This window comes from Melospiza melodia, chromosome 3, assembly GCF_035770615.1.
Source record: "Melospiza melodia melodia isolate bMelMel2 chromosome 3, bMelMel2.pri, whole genome shotgun sequence".
Classification (NCBI taxonomy): domain Eukaryota; kingdom Metazoa; phylum Chordata; class Aves; order Passeriformes; family Passerellidae; genus Melospiza; species Melospiza melodia.
The window spans coordinates 20347551-20362493 of record NC_086196.1 but is presented as its reverse complement, the minus strand read 5'-3'; the positions used below and the strand labels follow the sequence as shown (position 1 = coordinate 20362493).

At 37.8% G+C, this 14943-nt stretch overlaps 1 protein-coding gene across 3 annotated transcripts in view; it reads left to right on the top strand.

Annotated features, from left to right (window-relative positions):
* Positions 1–14943, top strand: part of ATAD2B (ATPase family AAA domain containing 2B) — a 73109-nt gene that overhangs the window by 36454 nt on the left and 21712 nt on the right. For 2 of the 3 annotated variants that reach the window (XM_063150918.1, XM_063150916.1), the window contains exons 17-23: positions 3618–3750; positions 5674–5860; positions 6513–6698; positions 7345–7480; positions 7792–7988; positions 10534–10693; positions 13760–13882. In XM_063150918.1, coding sequence (XP_063006988.1) covers positions 3618–3750; positions 5674–5860; positions 6513–6698; positions 7345–7480; positions 7792–7988; positions 10534–10693; positions 13760–13882 — 1122 coding nt within the window. The remainder of the gene's footprint in view (positions 1–3617; positions 3751–5673; positions 5861–6512; positions 6699–7344; positions 7481–7791; positions 7989–10533; positions 10694–13759; positions 13883–14943) is intronic. The other variant, XM_063150917.1, reaches the window with a different exon arrangement.

Here is a 14943-nt window from a genome sequence, read left to right as displayed (position 1 = left end):
GTATGTGAGATGGGGTTCTTTTGCAAATGCTGTTTCAACTTGCAAGGATTTCAGCTTCTCCGCCTAGCCTTAAGTCTGGTGTGTATTTCCTTCGGTGTTGTCAGGGTGTAAGTACTATTTGCTTGGATGTTGCATGATTGTTTTTGCTGATTCCAAGTTGTTGTAGAATCTAATGACCTGACCTATACAGAGCAAGGTCCCATAGGTGTGAGGGCCATCCATAAAAAGAACTCACAAGTAATTTGCAATTTAAATATAAGAAATGATGGGCATAATTAAAGGTCAGATCTAGGAAAAAAAGGTGAGACAATGTTGCTGAGTGTAACAGGACCTAAAATTGGTGCTCCTGTCCTCAGCAATGGTTAGCTATCCCAAGTCCTTTGCTTGCTGGTGGTACAGAAGCTTTGGGGGGCTCATAGCTCAGCAGGTGTTTAGTGCATGAGCCTATGTAATGCTTATGTGCTAATTCAAGAAGAAAGTCCTGAGTCTTCCATGTCCTTGAACTGGCCTAGTGCGCTCCTGATCCTCCAAGCTGATTCTGTCAGCTTAGCAAGTAGAGAACTATTTGCTGTTTTGTCAAGTTGGCTTTTCTTGCTGAATTAGTGAGTAAAATCAACTCACTAAGGGGTCAGTGAATGCCAGGAACCTGCTGTAGTGGGAGCAGTGTGGGTGCACCAAGGAGGCAGGGAATAAGACAGACTGTGACCGACTGGCTGGCAATGAGTCAATAGGTTCTGGGGTTTTTCTACCCAACTCTTCTCTCAGACATACTTTAATAATTACTGTTGTAATTTTCTTGGAAGTTAAATGTTGAACAAGATACCTTGGGTTTGAGATTTGTTTATCCTGATATAGTCTACTGTTCTTATCTCGGATCATTCTTACCCCCCAGCTCTGTAAACTGTGCTTGGGCTTGTGTATGATTTACTTGAAAACAGCCCAGTCATAAAGCAAATCTGTGACAGCCATGACTTTCCTCTCATTCCTGTTCCAGGGCATGCTTTCAGCCTGCAGCCCAGGCAGCTTAAGCTGATCCTTTTGCTGGCTGCTGCAGTTCTCCAGCCCAGCTGTGCATTTTTGCTCTATCTTTCCACTTTCTTGAGTACCCCAGGTCCTTTGTTAAACCATTTTAGCCAGAAAACTCATCCAAAAATGATGTATTTATGTGTTTTCTGCTGACTGCGGGGTATCTGGAGGTTTTAACAAGTGTTGGAGTTGGCCAGAGATGGGCCCTGTGAGCACGTGGTGGTGGGTAGAGGGAAATGAGCTGGCTTGCAGCTGCAGTTAGATCCTATTGGGCTTCTTCAGCTGAAAGTTATTTATGATGCTTAAGTCTCTGTGTACTGCCAACCTGTTAGTTGCACCCAATTTAGAGATTGTCATTCTTGTTGAAGAATTGGTTTAAGTTCACAATATTTTCTTTGGTTATATTTTTTGCATTCCTATTTATTATTGCCCATTACTGCTAACAAATTGAGTTTGGAAGCTTAAGTTGATTTAAATAGTAGTTTTACTAGATCATTTGCTGCTATGGGTACTTTTAAATGTAGATAATTGATTTTGAAGATGCATGAACTGAGTTTTCTTTTAACATTTAGGTTTTTCTTACCCCCTTAAATCGAAGAAAATAGGGAATAACAAGCTTTAAGCTTTGTTAAAACCAGAAAAATCCACTTTGAGGTACAATGACTATACATAAATGTAGATTATACAATAGGGCTTCAAATGTTCTTGAATTCAAAGTCATATATACAGCTATACTTACAATCTGCACATCAGGTTTTCTACATTTCACTAAAAATTCCTCTTTCATGTAATTCAGTGAGTCAGATGCTCGAGCAGAGAATGTCACAGAAACCTGATGCTTGGGATTAAAAGATGGGCTACCTTTTAAAATAATTATGTATTTTAGGGAGAGAAAGCTTTTTCCAGTGCATGAGCATAGGACTTATCTATGTCTGCATTTGGTATTCTGGAAATTCTGTCTGTTCTAGGGACTGTCTGTTTTAGTGAGCCCAGAGATAGAAGGTCTATGTCCAGTTGATTTGGAGGTCTCCATCCTTAGCTTTAGCTAAATATCTAGCAGCTTCTGTGCCATGTTTTCTGGCTCTGGATTAGCTTTTGGCCACTGCCTGGGGTCTGCAGGCCTTTTTCATCTTTGCTCCTGAGGAATGATTGTCAGGTGGGTGGCTGCATCACATCCTCATCCCATGGCAGCAGAATATCATTCCTGCCCAGCCTGCTCTGAATTTGGTTTCTTACATCACACAGCCAGCTAAGGGAACCTTTGTTGTCTCTTAACAATTTTTCCTGGAATACTGGGACAGTTTTTCCTGTGGCTTAGATGGCATCTCCATCTGACACTTAACACTGCTTTGAAGGTGATTCCTTTGTCCCATGGTGGTTATCTGGTCATGGTGATGTGGCCAGACCTGTGCCATTGCCTCTTGAAAGTCCAACAAGTCATGCAGTGGTTTGGGAATTTGAGAATAATACTTGGATCTCTCTATTTTACACTTTTCATTTCACAGCAATCCCTTTTCTTAAATGGCTGTGGCCAACTTGAGCTGCTGTTGGGATGTCTGATGGTTGTTCTGGGCAGCAGTGTGCTGCAGTGACTCTGGGCTGCTCTCAGGAATGCTGCCCATCCATTGCAGAGCATTTTCTTGCTCTGCAGTGCTCCTGCTGCACAGCTGAATCATCCCATCACTGCAGACTTCCTTCCCTGTGGAAATGAGAATGAGTGCCAGGCATAGGGCAAAAGCAACTCAGCTCCTTTCCTGGGGCAAATAAGATCTTGCAGCAGTTCTTTCCTATTATCAAATCACACCAGGTAACTTTTAATCCCATTGCAGCTCTGGGAGATAATGTAGGTGATTTTCAGCTGTTACCTGGTTGTTCTGTTTTAGTGCCATATTAGTATTTTTGCAGCTTTTTGTCTCTGCAGTGTGTCTTGTGAATATGAGTCCTTGAAGTTTTTATTTTTTAAGGTCTGTACAGAAAGTGCTTCAGCTGATTGTGCTAATATATTAGCAAGGGAATTAAAATAGGTAAAGGTATAGTATATGAACATGGGCTGCATTGAACTGATTTTGATAAAAAGTAATTTGATACTCTTCAGCAGATTATCAGAAGGTGGAAAGCAATTCTTCATAAACATATGTTGTCTAGGTAGTCATGCTGAGAATAATTTTAGAAGAAGTGTACCTATGAGAATTTGGACACTTGGAACAAGTAAATAATTACAAAATTCTATGTAGTCTGAGGAATTACAAATTTTATAGCTTCATCCTTGAAAAAACCTCTAGCTGTGAAATAAACCCAAAGGAAGCATTTTATAACAAGTTAAACTTTTTTGTATTTGAGAAGTTGTTTATCTTGATTGTTTAAAAAAATTGTAATTATGATTAGACTTCTACAGTATTTAATTTGTTTTGGTTTTTGAAGTAATAAGTCCTTATTATTCTGAAGGCTGATACTTAGACAGTTTTAACTAATTTCTTCTACATTTGAGGATTTATTATAATTGACACAAAGAAAATTGTAATATCTTGTCTTGTTTGTTGTACTTGTACTTGGAAGTGATAAAGTTGTAATTAATACATCTCTTGGAACAGATGTACCAAGTCTAATATTAGATGATAGTGAGGATGAGAATGCTTCATCAATTTTTGAGACGAGCTGTCACTCAGGATCACCAAAGAAACAGTCATCAGCTGCTATACATAAACCCTACCTTCATTTTACAATGTGAGTATTTCTCTAAATGCATATAATTAGATAGATAAACCCAAGAGATTCTTACATCAGGAGAGCTAAAAAAGTTGTTCTTTTGCTTTGGGGTGGCAGTGGTGTTCTGTAATGGAAACATGTACGTGCACAGACAAGAGATGTGGGGGTGTTCTTGGGAAAGGCCACATCCTACATACTGGAATCCGAAATGTTTTTCAATATATAGATTAAGAATAAAGATGCTAACAGTAATTTTCAATTTTAACAAACTACTTTGATTTGAAAGATTAAGAACTGTAAAGAGATGTATGTAGAAATATTTTGGAGGGGTTGTGTGCTTTTTCTTGGTTCAAAGTATGGTTGAGCTTATGTGTATGCAGCTGTTTGGAAGCATCATGTATAATGATTGTATTCAGCATTTCTAATGTGCTTTTTTCATTGTTTTTCATAGAAAGTTTCAGGAAAACAGAAATTTAGAAAATATGTGTGAAATTTGGATGAGTGTTTCCTGTATAAATTTGACTTACTACAGTCATTAACAATAATTAAAATTTCTTAATTTTGTGTTAAGAATATTTTTAGACTACATTATGTGGTAGTTTCTGCAGGGAGTTTGCTGAATAAAGAAAATGAAGTTAGAAAAACTGTTCATTAGTGGCACTGTTTAGTAGAGCCATCTTGTGGAAAACTGCTAAATTTTTTGTGCTAAATAATGCCAGAACAGAATTTGTGGATATCTATGCTTAAAAATAAGGTCTAAAGTTCAAAAAGTTGGAGGGACATAGTTAAGTATTCTAATGCTGAATTTAAGCTTTTGTTGCAAGGTTGGAAAGGGGGAAGCCAAACCCCAAAATAACAGTATATATTTGTATGGATGTGTGTCTTTAAATAAAATAATTTCAAGACTGTGTTTATTTTTGCAAAGTATGTAAGCTTCTCTCAGTCTGTTTTCTGAGCATTTCTGATTGTTACCTGTGTGTGTAACCACCACCACCAGAACTGAAAGCCAAAGGTCAGTGATGTTCATTGCTGTCCCAAAATGTTTAACATGAAGTAATACCAGCAAGTCTTGTTCCACTGCCTGAGTTCACTGATGGGCAGTTAGAAATGCCTTAATGAGAGAAAATGCAAATTCATTAAAAACTTTCTGGTTTTATAATCAGTTTTCTATAAATGGGAAAGGCTTCTAATGGAAAAACTTAATGCATTTTTCTTCATGTATCATTTGTCCATAAAATTGGGCAAAAACACCCAAGAGAAAGAAACAAACACAAAATCCCAAAACCCCTTCTATGGGCTTAGAGGTTTTTCTCAACAACAAAGAACCAAAAAATAAGTTAACCTTTGCAGTTTTTCTTTGAAGTATTCCTTCTGTGCAGAAGTCTACTGACTAAAAGTGTCCAAATAGGCTAAAATACACAGTGCATAGTGATGTTATTCAACCCTACTTCAGGTCCTTTTCCTTAAATAAGGAAACTATTGAAATGTTCATTGGTTCTTGAAAATCTTGGGCAGCACTTAAGGGATAAAAGGATTGACCTGGGATTCCTGAGGCTACTGAGGAGATATGTAAGTAGTTAGGACTGAACTTGAATGATTAAATTGCTGTCTTTACTGGATGTTGAGTAAGTCTTTTTATATGATCAAGGAATTAGTTTTAAATAAACTGGTTATAATGAAAATTGTAATGAATTTAATATATGCATAGCTTCCCACAGATGAGTTTGAATTAAATGGTTGTGAAACCAAAGATAAGAGAAATCTTGAGTTACTGGCACCTGAAGCAGTGTTCAGGGGTAGTCAGGTTAGTTGATCTTTTAGGCTGTTGTAGGAAGCTATTACCCATTACTGAAAGTCTGATGGATTCTAAATGATCTCCTATATATCCATCTGTTGATAATACTGGTGTGTTAATTGGCTGTTGGTTCTGTTCTGTTGCAGGTCAGCTTATCACCAGCCAACCTCTTACAGACCCAGATTACTGCTCTCCGGGGAAAGAGGTTCAGGTCAGACTTCGCACCTTGCTCCAGCACTATTGCACACCCTGGAAAAATTCTCTGTACACAGGCTGGACCTGCCAGCCCTTTATTCAGTCAGTGCCAAAACACCTGAAGAGTCATGTGCACAGGTGAGATTTCAGATTCCCCTGTAATGAGTAATTCTGCTTGTATCAATATAAAGGCAGCCAGCTGGAATGTAACTTTAGGTCCAGGTTTTCATAGGCTCCTTCTATTTTCCTGTTTAAAGTAAAGAGGTCTCTAGAGGGTGATAGAAAACTCTCTAGTGACTAGTGAATGTAATTACTTTTTTAACCTGCCCCCTCATCACATACCTAGTGCTAAGTAAGTTTAATCTGGGTATTCAGTGCCTGATACTCATTTTATTCACTTGTGTATGGATTGGTGTGCTATGGTTCTAGGTTCATGTGCTTAGTTTTAAGTGTTTTACATTTCCAACTAGCTTTTGGTGAATATTGCATGAATTGTGAAACAGTTTAATTTTCATTTTGATTGTTCAGTCATAGCAAGTTTTTAAAACATATATATTTTTAAAACAAAGTGGTTGCTTTGTAGTCTCCTTGGCTCATTGACACAAAATAATTGAATTCTGTAGCTAAGAGTCACAAACACTTGTTTAAAAAGTCTTTAGATAATTCTATTCTGCTGGAACATTTGTCTAGAAAATACCACAAATATGAATCATTCTCTAATGTGCAAGAACTTTGTTACTCACAACTGCTGGTAACAATTAGTTGAAATACAACTGTTTCTTTTAATTAGATCTTTCGTGAAGCTCGAAGAACAGTACCAAGTATAGTTTACATGCCTCATATTGGTGATTGGTGGGAAGCTGTCAGTGAAACTGTGAGAGCTACTTTCCTAACTTTGCTGCAAGATATACCATCTTTCTCACCTATATTTCTGCTGTCTACCTCTGAGTCCATGTTCAGTGATTTGCCTGAAGAGGTAAGTTTATCATGGAAGGAGGCATTGATAGAGGGTTCTGTGCTCTTCTGAATGCTTTAATAATGTAAAATAATTTTGTAATGTAGTGGCTTTCTAACTTAATTTAAAATATGTCAGACATAAAATGTAATAATTACTGAATGTTAGTAATTTTCCATATTGAGGGATGTATGTCCGTATTACTGATTTTCATAAGCTCCGTGCCACTCTGCTGAGAAGACAAAGTTGTTCAGTATGCCAGTTGTTTTTTTTGACAGATGACTCCACTATAATTAAATGCAGATTTCGTTTAAAGGCCTGACCTTGAACTTTACATTTTCTGAGGCTCTGGATAGGGGGAGGATTCCTGGTTTATCTCCTTAACATTTTCTGTGATTTCTTTTTCTCCCTTTTTACTCTCCTATTACTGCAGTGTTGGCCATTGTTAGGATCATGGGATACTGCAAGTTTCATTACTATAGAAAATTCAGTGAGAATTACAAGTGTTTATTTTCCCTTTGCTGTGAGCACAGCTTTAGGTAGAGTTTACCATCTCCTGTCCTGTGGCTGATTTGGAAAAGTTTGTTACTAGTATTACAATATGGTCATTATTCATGTGTTTTTCAGTGGGGGCTCATTTTTCTTATGGCTTTTTTTTTTTTTTTAGCTGAAATGTATTTTCAGAATCCAGTATGAAGAGGTTTTTTATATTCAAAGACCAAGTGAAGAAGACAGATTGCGATTTTTCAAAGGCTTAATCCTTGATGAGGCAGCAATGCCCCCACCAAGAAGGAAACAGGCTGGTAAACTAAGTTACAGTAAAACCAATAATAATGTGATCCTAATGTTTTATTTTGTGTTACTTTCCTTTTTAAAGAGGTGTGGGTAATTAACAGTTAGTTTAATTACCATGTGACAGCATTAATCAGTACCCAGAATAAATTTCATAGTTGCAGTTAACAGTTGTTGAAGATGGAGAGCTGTGGGGTCAAGCATGCAGTGACAGACCCACGATGCATATTGAATACATATAGTGAAATTTAGGGTGGCATCATGCAAAGAGCCACTCTGCTGTTGACGTTTCCATTGTCTGATTTCTTGTTCTTTTCCCTAGCTCTTCGTGCCCTGGAAGTTCTCCCTCTCGCCCTGCCGTGTCCTGCCCGGGAGCTGTCGGAGGCGGAGAAGCAGCGCATGGAGGACCAGGAGGAGAACACCCTGCGGGAGCTGCGCCTGTTTCTCAGGGATGTCACCAAGAGGCTGGCTACCGACAAACGCTTTAACATCTTCAGCAAACCGGTGGATATTGAAGAGGTCTTGTTTCAGTAATGTGCAAACAATGAAGTTGAAAATACTAGAAAAAGAATGCAGTTTTAAAAAAGGAAATGGTTAAATTAATTAGAAAAATAGATGTTTGAATCATGATCTGTCCAATCTAAGATTTTTAGCTGGTGGTACAGTCACAGCCTCATCGTCCATGCTACAAGAATTTGGAACATGTTCTGTTGCCAATGACCTTTGGAAAAACCTTGTGCATTCCTGTCCATTTTATAAATGAAATGAGCATTTTAAAATGCCAACTCTCCTACCCTTGCCAGTGCTTCTAAAATACTTGAAACCACAAATATAATTCTTTAATGAAAGCTTTTACAGCATTGTAATCATAGACATGATAATATTGGGAAAGTGATCTGTGTTCTGTAATGCATTCAGCATTAATAGTGTTGTTGCATAATTTCAGCAGTAATGCTTGTGGATGCCATTAATCACAGATGGTAGCACATTACAGGGCATTAACTGGTCAATTATGGACTGTACACACCTAACTGATGAGACAGTTCGATCTGCAAATCTGTTTTCAGGGGTTGCTGTATGAATAGGATTGTGTTTGTTCTGCCTTTGAGATCAGATGCTGGCCCCCTGCAAGCTTTGCAGGCTTACTAACTGAAAAGAAATCCCTAATTGCTTCTGAAGAGAGAAACATCTCTTTTGGAAGACATTAAAAGATGAATATGGGACATCAGAAGACCAGCATTGTAAAAAGCAGATTTGGAGTGTAAATTCCTTGCAGGATGGAACATCTTTTACGGGCTGGTGCAGTCCTCTCTTAATTTGAATTTTCCATAGTGTTCCATAGCTGACTGGTTTTGACAACCTGGTGAGCTGTTCAATGTGGCAACCTACAGTATGAGCATGGTCTCAACAGTACCTTGATTTAATTTCTCTTGTGAAACTGGGAGGTCCATTATTGTGGAAACTCTTCATACTTGTAGTGTAGGTAGTTCCTTTCTGTCAAGAATTTGTGGTCTAAACTTACATGAATAAGGGCACATAGAGAAATAATAAGTAACTGTCCATGTTTTGTAGATGAAGAGAATAAAAATGTGAATTTGTTATTTGAAGACTTGCCAGAACCCCGCTAATATATCACAGCACCAGAAATCAAATGTAATCCTTTTCGTCCCACCTGCTGCATTTAAGCACAGGACTAGCCTTTCTTTTTCTACAACAGCTTGTCTGCTTGACTTCCTTAAAAAATGTGTTAGGTTTATTTCACTCCTACTTGCATTGCAGAGAATGCTGCTGTGTGATAAGTCAAGAATTTCCCTGACTAAAGCAGTAGCAATATTTACAGCTTCCAGTGAAGATTTTCTGATGCTGTGCTAACAAGAAAAGGAAGCCTGTGACTTAGCTTTCCAATCCCTGAACCAGATACCATCATGTTTCTATAAAGGGAGGCAAAAAGAGAATTTTTGCCATTTTCATTTGTCAATAGGAATTTCAATGTCTGTATTTAAGGAATTAGGTGACACATTGCTGTCTACTGAAGTAATACATTATTGTTATATATCTATATATATATGTAGAGAGAGAGAGAGATGTAATATATAATGTTGTAATATATATCTGCAGGCACTATATTTAAAAAAAATCTTACAGAGCCAATATGGCTTGACCTGAATCTGTATTTAACTCTTAAGTGCTTTGACAGTGACTGTCATATCTGGACGATTTCAAAAGAAAAAAAATGCAGTACTTCTTTTAGAGGCTGCCAGTGTGTTTAATTAAGTGTAATCTAAATCACACTGAAACATTGATACATTTTTTTTTTCTGTGAAGTTAATAAAAAATTTATTGATTTTTTGGGTGAACTTCATTACAGCAGCTGTGCTGATGCATTTGGCTATTAAGGCTGGGACCCTTATGGTATCATGAATTATGTTAAACACTTTTTAGTGTGCTCCACTGGTTGCTGAATCTCCAGTTATGATCTAAGCTCATAGTAAACCGTGACACAAAGCTTTTTCTTTAGATTGTCCTTCTGTACAGCTAATCTAACATCTGAAATCAATAAAACCTGACTTTTCTTTGTTTAACAAGTGATTGAAGAAACTATTTAATAGAAGGTATTTAAAAGCTGATAATTTGGCTATTAAGTTTAATGAGAACTTTACCTACAAAGTGAAAAAAAGTAGAGCTTCCCTAATATTTTCTAGGGCTTCATGTTAGATTGATGGATTTTGCCTTTTTAGTTCCATGACAGTGTTATAGCACCATAAAAATCTATAACTAAATTAGTCTAAAATGAAAAATGCATTTACATTAAGTTGTACTGCTTCAAAAATACTGTTTAATTAATTTTGAAAGATAAATTGGTGAGCTCCTGAAGGAAAAGCAGATTTGGAAGTCTTATGTTTTTAGCCTGATAAAACTTCTATTTTTAACATAAATTTGCTTAGAAATCAAGATGTTTAGTTAATGTCTTAGAGCTAAGCATGTGGAATGAATCCAAGTATAAAGAAGTGATTGCCAGTATTCAATAGGTCCTGTGTCATTTTTGTGTGCTGTTTGTTTATAGGTTTCAGATTACCTTGAGGTTATCAAAGAGCCAATGGACCTATCAACAGTAATAACCAAAATTGATAAACACAACTACTTAACAGCCAAGGATTTTCTAACAGACATTGACCTGATCTGCAGCAATGCATTGGAGTACAATCCAGACAAAGATCCTGGAGGTAAGAACCTACTTCTTTTTGGCCTACCTAGACCTGAAAGCCTGGTACTTAATTCCATATTCTGTTGCTATTCAGGCATTTAGATAAGCTGCATGCTTTGTGATAATTAGGATAAGCAAGTCCTAAGGGTCTGTGCTTTTAGTATTCTAAGGCGTGGAGTGCACTGGGGACATTAGAAGAGCAGGAAAACTGCAGCATTCAGAGCTGTTTTCTAATAAATTATGTTTCATAGTTTCCTTTCAAATTTGATAGCTCCTTTTGGATATCTAGATTTTTATAGGCAACAAAACCCCACCATGATTTGGAGAATCCACGCACAATCTGGCGGTGGTCTGCTGTATTTCCATGTCAGCTTAGAACATGAAATTCATACACAGAAATCAAAATCTTCATATTTGGGGATAGAAATAAAACAGGGTAAATCACCAGGCAAGGAAGTGAGTTGCAGCTGATTAGGAGAGATTAGACAGTATTGTCTTGACAAAGTGTGATGGGATGCTTTCAATTAAAAAGGAATTTGTAGGCTGAAATGCATGTAAAAGCTGTTCACACTCCAAACTAAGGATAGAAGATCTTGTGTGCTCTTTGCTAGGGCTGTCTTACAGTGCACATTGCCAAAAGAAAGCCTTTCAGCTGGCAGCTTCAAGAGTCATCGACACAAAGCACCCTTTTAATGTAGAGTTAATATGTGTGGTACTTGGAGATCAGGGTCCATCTACAAATGTAGTCCAATGTGTTAGAAAGTTTTTCATGACGTCTTGTGAAATTGCTTTTGCAGGTTTAAGCCTGATTTTTCTGTATTTTTGTTTTCAAATTTTTGGTTTTGCGAGGCATTTTTCAAGTGTCTCATGTGTGGACCAGATACAGTATAGTCTGCTGTACTGTACAGTCTGCTATAGATTGCCTTTTGAACCCAGTTCATATTTGTAGAAGATTAACTTTATTTCTTCAGTTTATGATGCACTATTTTCTTTCAACTAGAAAAGTCCATTTATTTTGTGTTCTTGATAACACACTTTTGAGGACTTCTAATGTGCAGTTGATGTGAACTAATTAAAGCCCTTGATGGGCACCTGGCATTCAGAGTTTATCTGAAGAGAACCTGTTTAGGGATATTTTGATTTTCCTTGCTGTCAGAACTGAACTGGGAGAAATTGATCTGGCTCTTTCTAGGCTCAGTTTTGGATAGGAGGCAATGAAAAATTGTTCTGTCCTCTGCTGTTAACTGCTCTTCTGGCATGCAGGATTTTTTGGGCTGTTGTGTGAACACACCTAAAACCTATGGCTGTTCAGAGGAAGCATTCCATGCATTCAGATGCATTCATTAAATGAATATTAATTATAAATGTTCACATTCTTTAAAGCTGGACATACCTGCTTGCTTGTGCTTGCAGAAAACTCACACTGTACCTTCTTTTGTCCTGTTGTTAAGTTGGAAAAGCAAAGGGCTGACCAGACTGTCTGATTTTATCTGCAGTCTGGATATCAAAAACTGGCTGCTTGGGATTTTTTTTTCCTGGTACTTTGCTGTAAAATTTCAGACAGGTTCTGTAGTGAGACAGGTTGGGGTTTTCTTGCTCCTTTGTTTGACTGGGAAATGTTTTTGAAGGCACGGGAACATAACCATTGTATGTTGGACATGAGTGTTTGCCTCACTGAAGCACTGTCTGGGGGAAAGCCTTGCCCAGCACAGGGTTAGAGGAAGGTAGTGGTTCAAACACCTCAATTTGATTACTTTTTATTTCTCTCCCCTCCCATCCCTTCCTCCTTTGCAAGGGCTTCTTAAAATTTATTATCTGACCAAAAGTTTCAAGTTTAATATTTCAGAATTACATCTGGTACTAATGCAGTGTGGGGTTTTTTGTGATCATGAAACATAATGCTTCACAAATATGTGGGCAAAACCTTCCAACATTCAGTGGATTTAATGGGCAGTAGTTCTCTCCAGAAAATGTTGGACTCTTTTGAGCTAGATACTGGATAGTCTCTTTCACTCAACAGTTTTTCCAGCTGTAAAACCTGCTGTTTCTAGAATTACAAATATTGTGAAATAAGTATTTAGTGATATTCTTAATTGTTGTCTTTAAGGATTATTAAAACATTAAATCTGCTGGTTGTAGAATATGTTCTAGCCATTAATGTTGATGGTTACTGTTGAAGTACCTGCAACAGCTGGAAAAAGTAATTCAGTATGGATGGATTGACAAATTAAATATGTTTGTACTGAAGTCGAACAATGACTGTTGTAGATTTCATTGAAAACCTGTGTTCTAGATGTCAATTTTCTCTGCATATGGGCTTAGTTATTAAGTTATGATTACTTTTCAAATTTCAGTGGTGCAATAATTTGTTTTGTGTGTTTCAAAGGTAGGGGAACTGGTCTGGTTTTTCCTGAGTTTCATTTAGGCTTCCAGCGTGGGCAATTTGTTCTGTTCCCCAAATAGGCCTGAAAATGTAGCACACTTGAGGCTTGTTTCTTGCCCTTTTTTTAAAAAAAATGAATTTAAATGAGAAACAGCTATTCAATGTAAGGATTAAAATAATGTGTTTTAGCACAATTTTGATCAGTTGTTAAATAATAATTAAGCAATAATTTCAGGTTAAAGAAAAAAACAACAGGGAAGGAATGTAAGTGAGCCAGGTCTACCTTACAGATGCAGATGATGTCCAGTGTGATTGTGTAGGCAGTATAACTGTGACTATTACTAGACCCCAGAGGGTAAATTAATTCTTGGACAAGTCTCCTGTTACTTTGTGACTCTTTGCACTCCACTCCATTATACTGTGTAGATCTGCCTGTGGCAAGTTGATTTAGGTGTGTTCATCATTCACTGTTTACATTTGTTTATAGTTGCCACCATGGATTAAAGTACCAGTTTATACTTCTATATCTCTTCAGTAGCTGGGTTGTGATTTTTGAGTGATATTGATTAATCTGCATTTTCATGCATCTGTAATTTTTCCCACTTGCTTCTGTTTGTATCAGTGTTGTAATATGCAATACAAACCAATGTAGAAATGCTAAGGAATTTTTGTGATAAAAAAGTGTGCTGTCCTGTTTTCTAGATAAAATAATTAGACATAGAGCATGTACTTTGAAGGACACTGCTCATGCTATCATTGCTGCTGAACTGGATCCAGAATTTAATAAGATGTGTGAAGAAATCAAGGAAGCAAGAAGAAAAAGAGGTATGTTTAACTTCAGTTATGATAACACACATAGAGACCCTCTACAGACCGGTAGGAATGGGCTCATGTTCACAAGCCCTGGGCCTTGTGGGCGGCTTCAGCCACCCCAGTATGTGTTGAAGGGACAACACAGAGGGCAAAAGCAATTCAGGAGGTTTCTAGAATGAGTAGAGGACACTTTCCTTCTCCAAGTCGTAGAGGAGATACCAAGAAGAGATGCTGTGCTGGGCTTTTTTCTCACCAACAAGGAGGGGAATGTGAACCTCAAGAGCAGCTGGGTTGCACTGACCATGAAGTGAAGGGGTTGGAGATCCTAAGGGCAGCAAGAGGCATGCACAGCAAAATTCAGTACCTTGGACTAAAGGAGAGCAGGCTTCAGGGATCTACTTGGTAGAGTCCCACGGGATAAAGCTCTGGAGGGAAGAGGGGCCCAGGACAGCTGGTTAATACTCAAGGATTGCCTCCTCCAAAATCGAGAGTGATGTTTCCCAAAAAAGAGAAGGTTAGGTGAACACATTAGGAGGCCTGTGTGGATGAACAAGTTGATGGTGGATGAACTTAAACACAAAAGGAAGGCCTGCAGAGAGTGGAAACAAAAAAAGGTAGCCTGGGAAGACTGCAGAGGAATTGAGCAGCCTGGGATCAAGTTAGGAAAGCTAAAGCCCTGAGAGAATTCAACCTGGCCAGGGACAAGGGCAACAGGAAAAGCTTCTGTATGTATATAGGATAGAATTTACAGGTCTTCATACAAAAATTTATATTTAATTTGAAATAATGAATGCATGTCAGATTCAGACAGTGCAGGTTAAAGGGTGAGTGACCTTGAAACCCCTCCACATTTTTCCTGTTTTGTGAGCTGATCTGATAGGACATCATCATCCTTTCCAGAAGAAGGATGCATTGCCTATTCTTACAGACAGTACTACAGAACCTGGTGAACAAGTAAATGCTAGGGTTGCTATACTAACTTCTGATGTGGATGTGGTGGAACCAGAGCTGTGTTCTGAAAGTGCCTGTAGTAAAATATAATAAGAATTATGGTAAGGGAGAGCAGCCTTTAA